The sequence below is a fragment of the Nycticebus coucang genome, chromosome 17, assembly GCF_027406575.1.
Source record: "Nycticebus coucang isolate mNycCou1 chromosome 17, mNycCou1.pri, whole genome shotgun sequence".
In the NCBI taxonomy this organism is placed as follows: domain Eukaryota; kingdom Metazoa; phylum Chordata; class Mammalia; order Primates; family Lorisidae; genus Nycticebus; species Nycticebus coucang.
In genome coordinates, this window is record NC_069796.1 from 85,972,760 (window position 1) to 85,986,696 (window position 13,937).

General features: G+C 51.7%; 1 protein-coding gene across 9 annotated transcripts in view; it reads left to right on the plus strand.

The window, feature by feature from the left end:
• Positions 1-13,937, plus strand: part of ABLIM2 (actin binding LIM protein family member 2) — a 185,129-nt gene that overhangs the window by 90,673 nt on the left and 80,519 nt on the right. For all 9 annotated transcript variants that reach the window (XR_008375159.1, XR_008375161.1, XR_008375162.1 and 6 more), the window contains exons 5-6: positions 437-563; positions 3,180-3,273. Coding sequence is in view for 4 of the 9 variants with exons in the window: in XM_053566083.1 (XP_053422058.1) it covers positions 437-563; positions 3,180-3,273 (221 nt within the window). In the remaining 5 variants the exon portion in view is untranslated. The remainder of the gene's footprint in view (positions 1-436; positions 564-3,179; positions 3,274-13,937) is intronic.

Here is a 13,937-nt window from a genome sequence, read left to right on the forward strand (position 1 = left end):
GTCACGGTTAGACCCAGTGTCGTCAGAGCACTGGTTCCCTGGACCTTCCCTCCCTGGGCCAGCCCCCCACTCCAGTGCACTCCTGTCTGAGTACAGACCTCTGCTGTGGGCTCACTCTAACCTTTTGGAAGACGGGGTCTCTGTTTCTTTAGCTCCTAGCCCAGGATGCACACACTGGGTGCCCAATGTATGCAGGAGCAAACCTCACAATTTGTTTTCCACCTGCTCTTGTGGGTTGCTGGATAAGAGGGTCCTTCTGGCACTCTCAATTTGCCGTCTCCTCTGCCCTTCCTCTCCCTCTCCTGGGGGCAGGTGCCTGTCCCCCCAGCTCACCTCCCGTGCCCCAGGTGGCCCATGAGGCCCTGGAGTGCAGGCATAGGTCCCCCACACCTCTCCACCCATGGTGAGGGCATCTGCGTTCTGTTCTTTCTTCCAGGTTGCGGTGGCTGTGGCACCGAGATCAAAAATGGTCAGGCCCTGGTGGCTTTGGACAAGCACTGGCATTTGGGCTGTTTCAAGTGCAAGAGCTGTGGGAAGCTCCTCAATGCCGAATACATCAGCAAGTACGTGAGGGTGCTGCTGCAAGGCCCCCAGCAACTGGAGCTTCCTCCCTCTGGGGGTGGCGGTCCTAGTGCTCCTGCCATGGCTCCTGTTCCCTGCGAGGCCACTCAAAAGTGTCTGCAGAAGGCAAAGCAGCATCAGCGGGTGCTGACAACAGGCACGAGAAAGAGGGGGCTGGCCTGTGTCCTTGGCAGGGAATCCCCGTGACCATGCTCTGTCTTCTGCCGGGGAGTGTGGAGGGATCCCTGGACAGCTCCCACTGGCACAGTGTCCCTCAGATGTGCAGTCCAGCTGGGATGGCGGCTGGTTTGGGGGGTGGAGGAGTGAAGTTGTACTGAGGCAGCGGGGAGCCTTCTGGGAAGAACATGGCCTCCAACAGGGGCAGCTTGAGGTCAGGAGCTGGGTGCATCCCTGGGAAATCAGGGATGTGGGCAGGCCACCCCCAAAGAGCACAGGTGAGGGGTGACTCAGCAAGTGAACTATAAAGGGCCTCGGGCTCCCTCCTGGGCGGTAGAGGCACTCCCACAGCTTTTGCCGAAGTCCACACTTGTTCTTCATGCTCCCAAGGGATCAGAATTATCACAGGAATTAGACAAGTTGAAAAAAGTCCTGTGATGAAACTGCAAAGAATGAAATTCACACACACATGCACCGGAGTGCCTGGGACACTGAGTCTGACTAATGTCCCTGGAGGAACCCACGATCACTTCCTGGTCAACCCTGTTCTCTAACTCTGCGGGGTGTCACCATTGGGAGAAAGTGCTGGAGTGGACCTCTCTGTGCTATTTCCCACAACAGCACAGGAATCTAGTTATCTCAAAGAGATCGTTTTAGGTCGAATTGCCACCCCAGATGAGCTTGCTCCCGGGGTGGTGGGGAGGGGGCGGGCCTCTGTCACCGCAGCCGAGTGGGTGCATTGAACGTGAAACCAGGGCACCCAGCCCCCAGGAGGCAGTGCTGGTAGCTGAGCCTCACCACACATGTTCCTTAGCAGCCTCAGGAGCTGTTCCGGGACTGAGGATGAGGGCGTTGATGTTGCCATGGCGATGTTGTCTTTAACCTCCTGGGTTTGCTTCAGATGCACTCACTTGTGGATTATAATGAGGGCCCCAGGTCAGGGGCCTCGGAAGTAGGTTTTAAGGACCTGGTTTATATCTTCTCCCTGGTGTGGAAGGAAGGGCTGCCGCCCTCCTGAGAGCTGGCTTCTCAAAGAGGCCACAGCCCGAGAGGGCCCCCAGCCCCATACGGGGCCCCTCCCCTGCTGGAGTTAGCTTGGGTCCTATCCTTCACAGTGGCAGCTATGTGCAAATCAAACCAGATCAGAACAAGGAGACTTCGGCAGTGCTGGAGGGGCATACGTTGGAGTTGCCAGGGCCCTGCTCTGTGCAGCTGGGCCTGGTTGGTAATGACAGTGGCCTCACTCCTGTGGGCAGGGGCCAGCCACATGCCAGGCTCTGGCGCCACCTCTTATTTAGTGCTTGCTGTAACTCCTCCCATTTTACCGAGGGAGAAGCTGAGGCTCAGAGATGTTAAGTGCCTAGCCCAGGGTCATGCAGCTGGAATGTGGCATTTGAGGCGTTTTGAGTTCAAGCCTGTTTACTTAACCACTATTCAGCCAGCACCTCCGTTTGCTGAACAAGGCCCACCAACCGGAAACCTCAGGGCTCTGACCTCCACTCCCTCATCACGCGACATTGTCCTGTTGCACAGATTTCTTTTCTTTTTCTTTTATTAAGTCATAGCTGTGTACATTAATGCAATCATGAGTACAATGTGCTGGTTTTATATGCAATTTGAAATGTTTTCATCACACTGGTTAACGTAGCCTTCACGGCATTTTCTTAGTTATTGTGTTAAGACATTTATATTCTACACCTAGTAAATTTCACATGTACCCTTGTAAGATGCATTTCTTAATAGGAAATGAAAGGCTCTGAATCTTTGCATTCCCGCCTCCCCGAGGCTCATTTAGTGGAGACTCGGCTTGTGGACAGCTTGATCCCGGGTAGGGCCCAGAATGACTGTCTCATCAGTAACGGCATGAACGTGCACAGAGAGAGCAGATGCGTTCCGGTGGCCGTCCTACTCACAGGAGGCTGGGGAGCCTTCACATGTGGCCAGAGGGCCTCTGCCACCCCTGTGTCCTGGGAGCAGGAAACACCTGCCTAACCCACCTGCCTGCACCTGACCTTCTTGTCATCTGTGAGTCCAGTCCCTGAAGTGGGTGCCCTGTTGTACCCCTTTCTGGCTCACATTTTTCTAATATACCCCAGATGTTGAACTCTGGATGGAAGGAACCAGAAAGAAGAGCCAGGTCTATGGAAACATCTCTTATTTCTCAGATGCACCCCCATGAGCAAGTGGCCTTGCCTCTACTTGCCTCAGTTTCTCTGTCTGTAAAATGGGATGACCTGTAGGGCCTTTTCCCTGGGGCTGGTGCCCTAGAAGCACCCACTGAACCCTCCCTGTTGAAATTGCTATCTGGAGCAGGAGGAGAGGGGCATGTCCCCACTTTGTTGCAGACCCTCTGGTTGGGGAGAATTGTCAGACCCTGGGGTGAAGCACCTTTCTGTCCTTGGGTGACCCCTGCCCCATCCTGACTGTCTGTCTCACTGCAGGGATGGGCTGCCCTACTGCGAAGCTGACTATCACACCAAGTTTGGCATCCGCTGCGAGGGTTGTGAGAAGTACATCACGGGGCGGGTGCTGGAGGTAAGCGAGGCCCCTGAGGGCCTGTGGCCCTGAACACCACCCCCCACCCCAGCTGAGGAGGCCTTACTACCCGCTTTGGAAGTTACTGTGAGGTTCCCATGTGTTTGTACAAGAACCTGCCCCACCTGGGCTTTGCCTGGCCCTCCTCCTAGCACCATCGCAGGATACCTTCCTCCGCCTTCTGGGGACTGATCAACGCCATCTCCACCAGGAAGTCTGCCTTGCACTGTGCTACCCTGTGCCGCTTCCCAAACTGAGGGAGTCGGAGAGGAATTGGGCCCAGCCTCTTGATGTCTAGACTGGGGCTCAGACCTGGAGGGTGGGAAGTGAGCCCAGGAGGCTGGTGCCCACGGCCCCTCCACAGGACTGTCCCCAGAGGAGGCCCAGAGTGGTCATCTGGAAGGCAGAGTAAACGGCAACTTGGGGGCATTCCAGATATGACAGTGCTGTTTCTTGGCCTGGGTGGAAGGTACGTGGGCGTGTTCCCTGTGTGAACATGACACATGCGTGCACTTTTCTATACTTTGTTCATTGAGATAAATCCTGCGGCCCCAGGATCAAACCCCACCCACCCGAGGCACAGGCCCACACCACCCTGCAGCTTCCTCCACCTGGGGCTGGATACTGGGACAGGCAGATGGACTGTGGGGAAGGGGCAGATGACCAGAGGGTCTTAGAATGGTGATGGCTATTCACGGGCCAGGGGAGCCCCTCCTGAGCAGGCCAGGTGTAGATGAGGCTGCAGGGGGTGGGCACTGGGAAGGCTTTGATCTGGGGTTGCCTGGCTGCTACCGAGGGACAGGGTGGAATATCCTTGTGCCTCTCAGGGCTCCCTCCCCAGCTCCCACAGCACCTAAGGGGGGTTCAGAATGCTTTGGTGGAATTGAACAGTGCACACCAAGGTGCTTTCTTCTATTTACACTTCACCTCCAGGGCAGCCGGCACAGAGGTGCACCTATACCTCCAACCACCTTCTTTCAAATCCCTCCCTCATTTCCCCAGTGGGAGGCTCCAGAGTCATACATAGGCCTGTTTTTCTATTTTTTCATACTTCATTGTACCATAAGCTCTTCCTCTGAAATGCAGGTGACTCTGAAGCTCACCCAGGTCAATACCAAATGCAGGTTCTCCCACCCCACACCTTACACACATCACCTCCTGCCGCTCACCTGGGCCAGCAGGCACCTGACAGCAGGTGGCAGAGCTGGACTTGAGTCCAGGCAGCCAGGCAGTCCCAAAACCTCTTGTCCTCTCCTGGTACACAGACATGGGTTAGCATTTTTGACTTTATAGAATATCACCTTGTTGTGCCTAAATGCCCTAAAGTGGGTCCGCCCTGGGCCACCATTGTCAGAGCATCACTGCTTACGGGTGTGTGAGCCTAGCCCAGCCTGCCTTCCATGGCAGCAGCCCCTGCACCAGGAAGGCCCTGCCCTGGGCGGGGCTGAACTGACCCATCCCTGCTGCTCTGGGCCCTGGGCTTGTATTATACCCATTAAGCCCGGTCGTGGTTAGAGTGACAGGGAGACCCCATCTGGGAGGTGCCCCCAGCTGAGTGCTGGCCTCATGGTGACTAAGGGGGGGGCTTCTCTTGCCATCACAGGGCAGTCAGTGGCCCCCTTGATGGATTGGGAGGGCAGGGGCAACCTCATATCTGCATGCAGGTTTCCTTGGTATGTAATGCCAAGTCAGAATTGGGGACACAGTGCCTGGGTGTAGGGCCCCCGGTACACTTCTATTCATCGGAGGGGACTGTCGGAGCTGCAGAGGCGGGAGCAGAACAGGTCTGGGTTTTCTTCCTCGCCTGTGCAGGGGGAGAAAGGGCCTCCCAGAGAAGATTAATGCTTTTGTTTTCGCCCCTGCTGGGGAGGCGAGTCTTCAGCAGGGCTGGGTCGGCGGGCTCTGCAAAGCTCTGAGCAGCCTCCACTGTGGGTGCGAGGCGGGAGCCGCGGGCGGAGACAGCCCAGCTCTGCAGAAGGAGCTGCTGCCGCTGAGGTGGCACCGCCTGAAGCTCGACCCAGCCTGCCGGCACCCGTCCAGGCAACAGGGGGCTCTCAGAGCTGCCAGAGCAGGTGACAGACCGAGAGCTGAGGGGGAGCACATCCACCCTCACGGGCACACACTCCAGAGATCAGGCACTCGGCAGGCCCGAGGAGTGGGCTCTGGTGCCAGGTCACCGTGCAGGTAGGAAGCCCGGCCCACACCTCCAAGGGGCAGATGGGGACTGGTGGGACACCGCACTGCAGTAGGCGGGTGTTCAGTGGCAGGTCAGGTGCAAGCCCTTTCCCCTAGGCACCTGTGCCTGAAGATCCCAGCGCCAGGCTGCCACGCCCGCCCGCAGGAACCCTCATCTGTGCTGTGACTGCTTGCAGCAGGCACAGTGCCATCTTAAATGCTGGGTGCCAGCAGCGCCCGCCTGCCCGTGAAGTGTGCATGCGGCAGCAGTGACAGTGGGGTTCATCTCTCTCTCGGTCACTCCTAAATGCGCAGCATCCTCTGCTGTGTTTCCCTGTACCTGGCTTGTCTCTGCCTGCTCCCCCTGGGGTCCCCTGGGGGCGTGGGAGGGGCTGACACCCACACCTGCCTGGGAGCTGGGGGGCTGCACTGTGGGAGCAGAGGTTGCGCTGCCCAGTCCTGGAGAGGGAGGGAGTCACCCCCATTGGGGGCTGCAGTGTGGCCGGTGAATTCAGAGGGATCAGAGGTATGACCAGAGGCTGGACTGCTGACCACAGCTGGACAAAGGGGGAGTAGGTGTAGCCTGGGACTCTGAGCCCAACCCTTCCAGTCCGGGGACCACCTTCTCTCCAGAGCCCACTTATTTCCCTGCGGAGTTGGATGTGTGTGTCAGGGGTGGGGCTTCCTTTCTCAGCCCCGCGTCCTCTGTTAACCCTGCAGCGCCTGGTGTGGCTTGTGTACCAGTATCTGTCTCCGTGGTAACGAGGAGCCCAGCCTCCCTCTGGGACCACTAATTAATTCCTGCCTCCTCTCTTCCCTCCCTCCCTCCTTTCTCCCTTCTTTCCTTCCCCCGTCTTCAGCCACTCACCTCCCCCCACCTGGGGCAGGTACTGGGTTCGAGGGATGAAGGTGACAGGGCCCCTACACTGAGGATCGTGGGCTCAAGGGAAGCCCACAGTAGAGGGGCTTACTCTGCCCCGAGTCAGGGGTCATTAGACATGTCTTCATTTTGGAATAAACCATCTATGCAACTGTAGGAGATTTGTTCATTTTCTTCCTCCCGTCTACTTTTGGGAGCTACGCATTTTACCCCCCAAGCACAGATGACTCTCACTGCTGGGAGAAAACAAACCATGTTCCCTAACAAATACAGCGTTTCCAAAGGATAGAGGCGAAGGCAACTTCTCCAGCCCCCAACTTCTCTCTCTCTCTCAAAAATAAATGTATTAATTTTAAATCACACTCAGAAGGAATACGGTTTTCATAAAATAAACAAAAACATATTCATAATGAATACCACCACCCACACTAACTCCTGTTAGCATTCAGAAGTCATACTTTTAGGCTTGGCGCCCGTAGCACAGTGGTTATGGCGCTGGCCTCATGCACCAAGGGGGGCAGGTTCAAATCCATCCTGGGCCTGCTAAAACAACAGTGACGACTGCAACAAAAAAATAGCGGGCGTTGTGGCGGGCGCCTCCTATTTGGGAGGCTGAGGTAAGAGAATCACTTAAGCCCGAGAGTTTGAGGTTGCTGTGAGCTGTGATGCCTTGGCACTCTACCATAGCGAGACTCTGTCTCAAAAAAAATAATAAAAAAATAGCAGTCATACTTTTAGATGTTGCACACACAGACAACACACCCAGAGACATGCACACACAGACACACAGACACGTGTAACACATACTGACACACAGATAACACACACAGACACTCACACACCCTGACACGTCCATACTCACCACCGACCTGGCTATCCTGCTCCTTCAGCACATCCTGACCCAAACATGCAGCTCAGCTCTAGCCCTTTCCCTCACGTGTGGCTCCACGGTGTCCTCCGCTGTGCCCCTGGACGCACGGGCAGCAGCACTGTGCACTGGGTTTGTGGCAGGACCTGACTTAGAGCCTTGGTGCACGGAATTGCATGTGAATGTCTGTGGGTAGGATCGTGGTTAGCTGTTCCCAGACTCGTTCTTGTGGGACCCCTTTGGTCCTCCAGGGATGGCCGAGGCAGGGGCTCTGTGCTCCCTTACTCAGGGCCTCTTGGGTGGCTCTTCTGCGGTGACGTGGCTCTGGGGCCAGTGGAGAACTTGGCAGCACTGCCTGAAGCTCACACCCCAGGTGGAGCTGGAAAGTAAGGAAGAGGGAGAGAGGGGGGTGGGCTGGACAGGCCAGGTGCTGGGAGGAAGCATCTTCCCAGGCCTGCGAGGACATGGGCCACAGTGGGGAGGGCAGGAGTGAGGTGCTAGGCCCTTCTTCTCAGGGTGAAGAGCCTTTGAGGACCCTGTGTCAGCCACTGAGTGCCCCTCGGGTGCCTGGCCCCTGCTCAAGGCTTCAATTTGCTTCTCCATAAATTCCATGTTCTCTGTGCACCATGGAGTTCAGGTCCTTTAAGATCTTAACTCAGTTCAAATCAAAAAGGAAACTAAAGCTTTGAGTCACCAAGGGAATGCACAGGGAGCTGGAGGCGGGAGGCGGGCAGGTGTGGGCTGTTGTCCGGGGAGCAGAGAGGTCTTTGCTCTGGATCTCCTGGGTAGAGCTGGGGAGGAAAGAGCACCTGTCTCAGGCGTGCAAGGCCCATTGCAGAGAAAGGCTGATATGTCCCTGGGCTGCCCATGAGGAGGGGCCTCTGCTCCAGCTCCACTCTGCGGGGAAGAGAGGTGCTCCTGGTGACAAGGCAGCTTTGCCACTGGCTGAGGACCTGTGTGCCCCATGCTACCACAGGCTGTATTTGTGCTTCCGGACAAGCCCTATTCTGGCTTATTGACAATGACAGATGCTTGGGGGAAGGTGTGAGGTGTCTTTCTAAAACCATGTGCTACAAAATCTCATGGGCTTTTATGCTTTCTAAACGCAAGCTATCTTGAGCCATCATGGGTGAGGGCGGGACGTCTGCCTGCCCAGGGAGCCGGGAGTGGCTGTGCAGGTCTCTACCTGGAAGCCTCCAGGTGCTGACATTTTAAGCCCTTCTTTGTGGATACTGGCAGAGATGAGCCCTCAGAGGACAGGATATAGCCAATGTGCCGATGACAGGGATACCCAGTCACTGTCAGAGAGAAGGAGTGACAATGACAAGTGAGGTGAGTAGCAAGGATACTTTTAAAGTTTGACCCCATCAGCCATCACTAGCTACCTGGAACCCATCTGCTCCCAGCAGGGAGTGTGGGGTAGAGATGGGGTGACTTTCACCATTCAGGTACCTTCAGGCTAAGTTCCCCCCGGATTCAGAGAGCCCAATTTTCCTACCCCAGCCCGAGAGAGAGAAACAGGGACCCCAAGCCTGAAGACAATGTCATGTAGTCAGGAAGAGAGTGTCTGAACTTGAATCTGTCCCCTCTGTGGCTCCAGCCATGAGCCTGAGACAGGTCAGGGCACCTGCAGGCACGTTCCTTTTGTCAACTGGACAGCCTCTGATGTCTCCAGGGCCTGGAGTCACAGGCACCCCAGCCCTCTCTCTCTACCATGATGCAGTGTTCCAGAACACGGAGCACCCTTGAAATTTGGTTTGGCTGTTGCCTTTCATATTTTATAGATGAGTGGACAGCAGGTGCTGAGTACTGGCCACGAGGCACAGGACACCCTTCCCATGTGCAGTCAGTGGAGGGTGTGGAGGTGGTGCTGGCTCTCACATGGCTCTGACTCACACTGTGGCCCAGTGGACCCTGGGCTCTTCCTCAGTGCAGCCAGCTGGGCACATGCTGTGTGTGTGGCTCCTTTCTCTGCACACAGCTCACAATGGGTGCTCTGCATCCTCTGGTATAGGAGGAGGGCTGTTTACAGGCAATACTGCTCTGAGTTTCAGCAAGTTCCATGTTACAAGCCCAGGATCTACGGAGCTCACTCTAGCTGGTGGCCGTTGTGCCTCCAAAGCCCGTGGGTATCTTCCTAGTCCCTCCTGGTTCTAATCCTGATGTTGGCCTTGGGTAAGGTCTCTTTGCCTCCCTGAACCTCAGTTGCCTCATATGGAAGATGGTAATAGAAAACAATGCCCAGCCCAAGGATGAACTTGAACTATGTGACTGAGGTGCTTAGTACAGCGCTTGACTGACGGTTGGTAATAAGAAGCTCTCCTTCTGGGACCAACCCTTTAGAAAGGGTTGGTCCAGTGAGGTGAAATTCACATAGCACACAATCAGTGATTTACTATGTACAATTTGATGGTGTTGGTACAATCACAGTGTTGTGCAACTTCCACTTCTCTCTAGTTCCAAAATTTCTATCACCACAAAAGGAAAACACACACTCACTGAGCAGCCCCCTCTGGCCCCTGACAACCACTCACCTGTTTCTGTCTGTGGATTTGTCTCTTCTGGACATTTCCTGCAGAAGGGATCGCGTAACAAGTGGCCCTCTGTGGCTGGTTGCTTGCACACACCTTGTCTTCAAGGTCTGTCTGTGCTGTGGCAGGCTCAGCAGCCACCCCTCTGGGGCCATGGGATGCTCCACTCTGCACATTGACCGTGACGGCACTGTCCAGGATGGACGCTGGGGTTGGTGGGCCTTTTGGTCACATGCTGCTGTGAACACCCAGGTACAGGTTTTTGTGTGAACACAGGTTTTCATTCCTTCTGTTCTGTTCTCTTTGTTTTTCTGAAATGCCCAGGAGGAGAATTACTTGATCGTATGGTAATTCTGTGTTTTGAGGAACTGACAAGCTGTTTTCCGCAGCAGCTGTATTATTTTGCATTCCCACCCCAGTGTATCAGGGTTCCTATTTACCCACATACCCACAGATACTTTTCCTTTTTTTGTTATAATTATAGCCACCCTAGTGGGTATAAAGTGGTGTCTCCTAAGGTTTTGATTGGCATTAATGACAATGACGTTGACCATCTTTTCATGTACCAGCTGGTCCTTTATGTATTTGCTTTGAAGAAATGCCTGTTCAAGTCCTTTGCCCATTTCTTAATTGGGCCGTTTGTCTTTTTTGTTGAAGAGGTTCTTTATATTCTGCGACAGCCCTATCAGATACATGATTTACAAATATTTTCTCCCATTCTTTATGTTGTCTTTTCCTTTTCCTAATAGTGACCTATGATCTCCAAAAGTTTTTCTTTTCCTTTCGCTCTCCCTTTTTTTGACAGATTCTCACTTTGTTGCCCTGAGTAGAGTGCAGTGGTGTCACAGCTCACAGCAACCTCAAATTCCTGGCCTCAAGTGATCCTCTTGACTCAGCCTCCCAAGTAGCTGGGACTACAGGTGCCTGCCACAATGCCTGGCTATTTTTAGAGATGGGGTCTTGGTCTTACTTAGGCTTGTCTCAAACTTTTTTTTTTTTTTAAGAGGCGGAGTCTGACTTTGTCCCCCTTGGTAGAATGCTGGGGCATCACAGCTCATAGCAACCTTCAACTCCTGAGCTTAGGCGATTCTCTTGCCTCAGCCTCCTGTGTAGCTGGGACCACAGGTGCCCACCACAACGCCTGGCTATTTTTTGTTGCAGTTTGGCTGGGGCCGGGTTTGAACCTGCCACCTTCGGTATATGGGGCCAGCACCCTACTCACTGAGCCACAGGCACTGCCCTGGTCTTAAACTCTTGAGTTCAGGTAATCCACCAGCCTCGGGCTCCCAGAGTGCTAGGCTTACAGGTGTGAGCCACTGTACCTGGCTCCCAAAGTTTTTAATTTTGATGAAGTCCAGTTTATCTGTTTTTTTTCTTCTTTTGCTCAGGTATTTGGCATCAAATCTAAGAGTCCATTGCTACATCCAAGGTCACAAGGGTTTAACACTATGTTTTCTTCTAACAGCTCTACGGTCTTCGCCCTTGTGTTTAAGTCTTTGATCCATTTTGTGGGAAAACTCTTTTTTTGGCCTGTAACAGAGGAGTGAACAAATCATAAGTATGCAACTTTATACATTTTTAGAAACTGGACATACCCATGTTACCAACACTCAAATCAAGAAGGAGACCATGAGTCAGGTGCAGTGCCTCATGCCTGTAATCCCAGCACTCTGGGAGGCTGAGGTGGGTGGATCGCCTGAGCTCAGGAGTTTGAGACCAGCCTGAGCAAGAGTGAAACCTCGTCTCTACCAAAAACACAAAAAAATAGTTGGGGCCAGTCATGATGGCTCACGCCTATAATCCTAGCACTCTGGGAGGCTGAAGCAGGAAGATTGCTTGAGGTCAGGAGTTCAAAACCAGCCTGAGCAAGAGTGAGACCTTTGTCTTTACTAAAAATAGGAAAAAAAATAGAGGGGTTGTGGTGGGTGCCTGTAGTCCCAGCTACTTGGGAAGCTGAAACAAGAGGATCACTTAAGCCCAGAAGTTTGAGGTTGCTGTGAGCTATGATGCCACAGCACTCTACCGAAGGTGACACAGACTGTCTCAAAAAAAAAAAAATCCAAGGAGTCCATGCCCAATGTTCTAGAGGCGACGTGGGCCCCTTTGGGCCACTCCTCAAGAGCAGGCTAGCAGGTGGTTGTTTTGCCTGCTTTTGTGCTTCATAAAACACGGCTTGTACTCTTTTGTTCACGGCTACTTCTTTTTTTTTTTATTGTTAAATCATAGCTGTGTACATTAGTGCAATCAAGGGGTACAATGTGCTGGTTTCATATACAATCTGAAATATTCTCATCAAACTGTTCAACGTAGCCTTCATGGCATTTTCTTAGTTACTGTATGTAGACATTTGTATTCTGCCTTTAGTAAGTTTCGCCTGTACCCATGCTAAGATGCACCGTAGGTGTGGCCCCACCCATTACTCTCCCTCTACCCTAACCTCCCCACTCCCTTCCCCTCCCTTGGCCCTTTCCTCATAGACTTGTGCTATAGTTGGGTTATAGCCTTCATGTGAAAGCTATAATTTAGCTTCATAGTAGGGCTGAGTACATTGGATACTTTTTCTTCCATTCCTGAGATACTTTGCTAAGAAGAATATGATCCAGCTCCATCCATGTAAACATGAAAGAGGTAAAGCCTCCATCTTTCTTTAAGGCTGCATAATATTCCATGGTATACATGTACCACAATCTGCTAGTCCATTCCTGGGTCAATGGACACTTGGGCTTCTTCCATGACTTAGCAATTATAAATTGGGCTGCTTTAAACATTCTGGTACAGGTGTCTTTGTTATATTGTGACTTTTGGTCTTCTGGGTATAAACCTAGTAAAGGAATTACAGGATTGAATGGCAGGTCTATCCTTAGGTCTCTAAGTATTCTCCAAACATCCTTCCAGAAGGAACATATTAGTGTGCATTCACACCAGCAGTGTAGAAGTGTGCCCTTTTCTCCACATCCACGCCAACATCTCTGGTTTTGGGATTTTGTTATGTGGGCTATTTTTACTGGGGTTAGGTGATATCTCAAAGTAGTTTTGATTTGCATTTCTCTGATGATTAAGGATGATGAGCTTTTTTTCATGTGTTTGTAGATCATACATCTGTCTTCTTTAGAGAAGTTTCTCTTCAAGTCCCTTGCCCATCCTGAGATAGGATCCCATGTTCTTTTCTTGCTAATACGTTTGAGTTCTCTGTAGATTCTGATTATTAGACCTTTATCAGAGGTATAACCTGCAAATATTTTCTCCCATTCTGAGGGCTGTCTGCTTGATTTACTTACTATGTTCTTGGCTATGCAGAAGCTTTTTAGTTTGATCAGGTCCCAGTAGTGTATTTTTGATACTGCTTCAATTGCCTGGGGAGTCTTCCTCATAAAATATTCACCCAAGCTGATTCCTTCAAGAGTTTTCCCTGCACTTTCTTCAAGTATTTTTATAGTTTTATGTCTTAAGTTTAAATCTTTTATCCAGTGAGAGTCTATCTTAGTTAATGGTGAAAGGTGTGGGTCCAGTTTCAGTCTTCTACAGGTTGCCAGCCAGTTCACCCAGCACCATTTGTTAAATAGGGAATCTTTTCCCCACTGAATGTTTTTAATTGGCTTGTCAAAGATCAAATAATGGTAAGTAGCTGGATTCATCTCTTGGTTCTCTATTCTGTTCAGACATCTACTTCTCTGTTTTTGTGCCAATACCATGCTGTTTTGATCACTATCGATTTATAGTACAGTCTCAGGTCTGGTAGCGTGATTCCTCCTACTGTGTTTTTATTGCTGAGTAATGTTTTGGCTATTCGAGGTTTTTTCTGATTCCATATAAAATGAAGTATTCTTTTTTCAAGATCTTTAGAATATGACAATGGAGCTTTAATAGGAATTGCATTAAAATTATATATTGCTTTGGGTAGTATAGACATTTTAACAATGTTGATTCTTCCCAGCCATGAGCATGGTATGTTTTTCCATTTGTTAACATCTTCAGCTATTTCTTTTCTTAAAGTTTCATAGTTCTCTTTATAGAGATCTTTCACACCCTTTGTTAGGTAAATTCCCAAATATTTCATCTTCTTTGGCACTACTGTGAAAGGAATAGAGTCCTTGACTGTTTTTTCAGTTTGGTTATTGTTGGTATATAAAAAGGCTACAGATTTATGGGTGTTGATTTTGTAGCCTGAGACATTGCTGTATTCCTTGATGACCTCTAAAAGTTTTGTAGT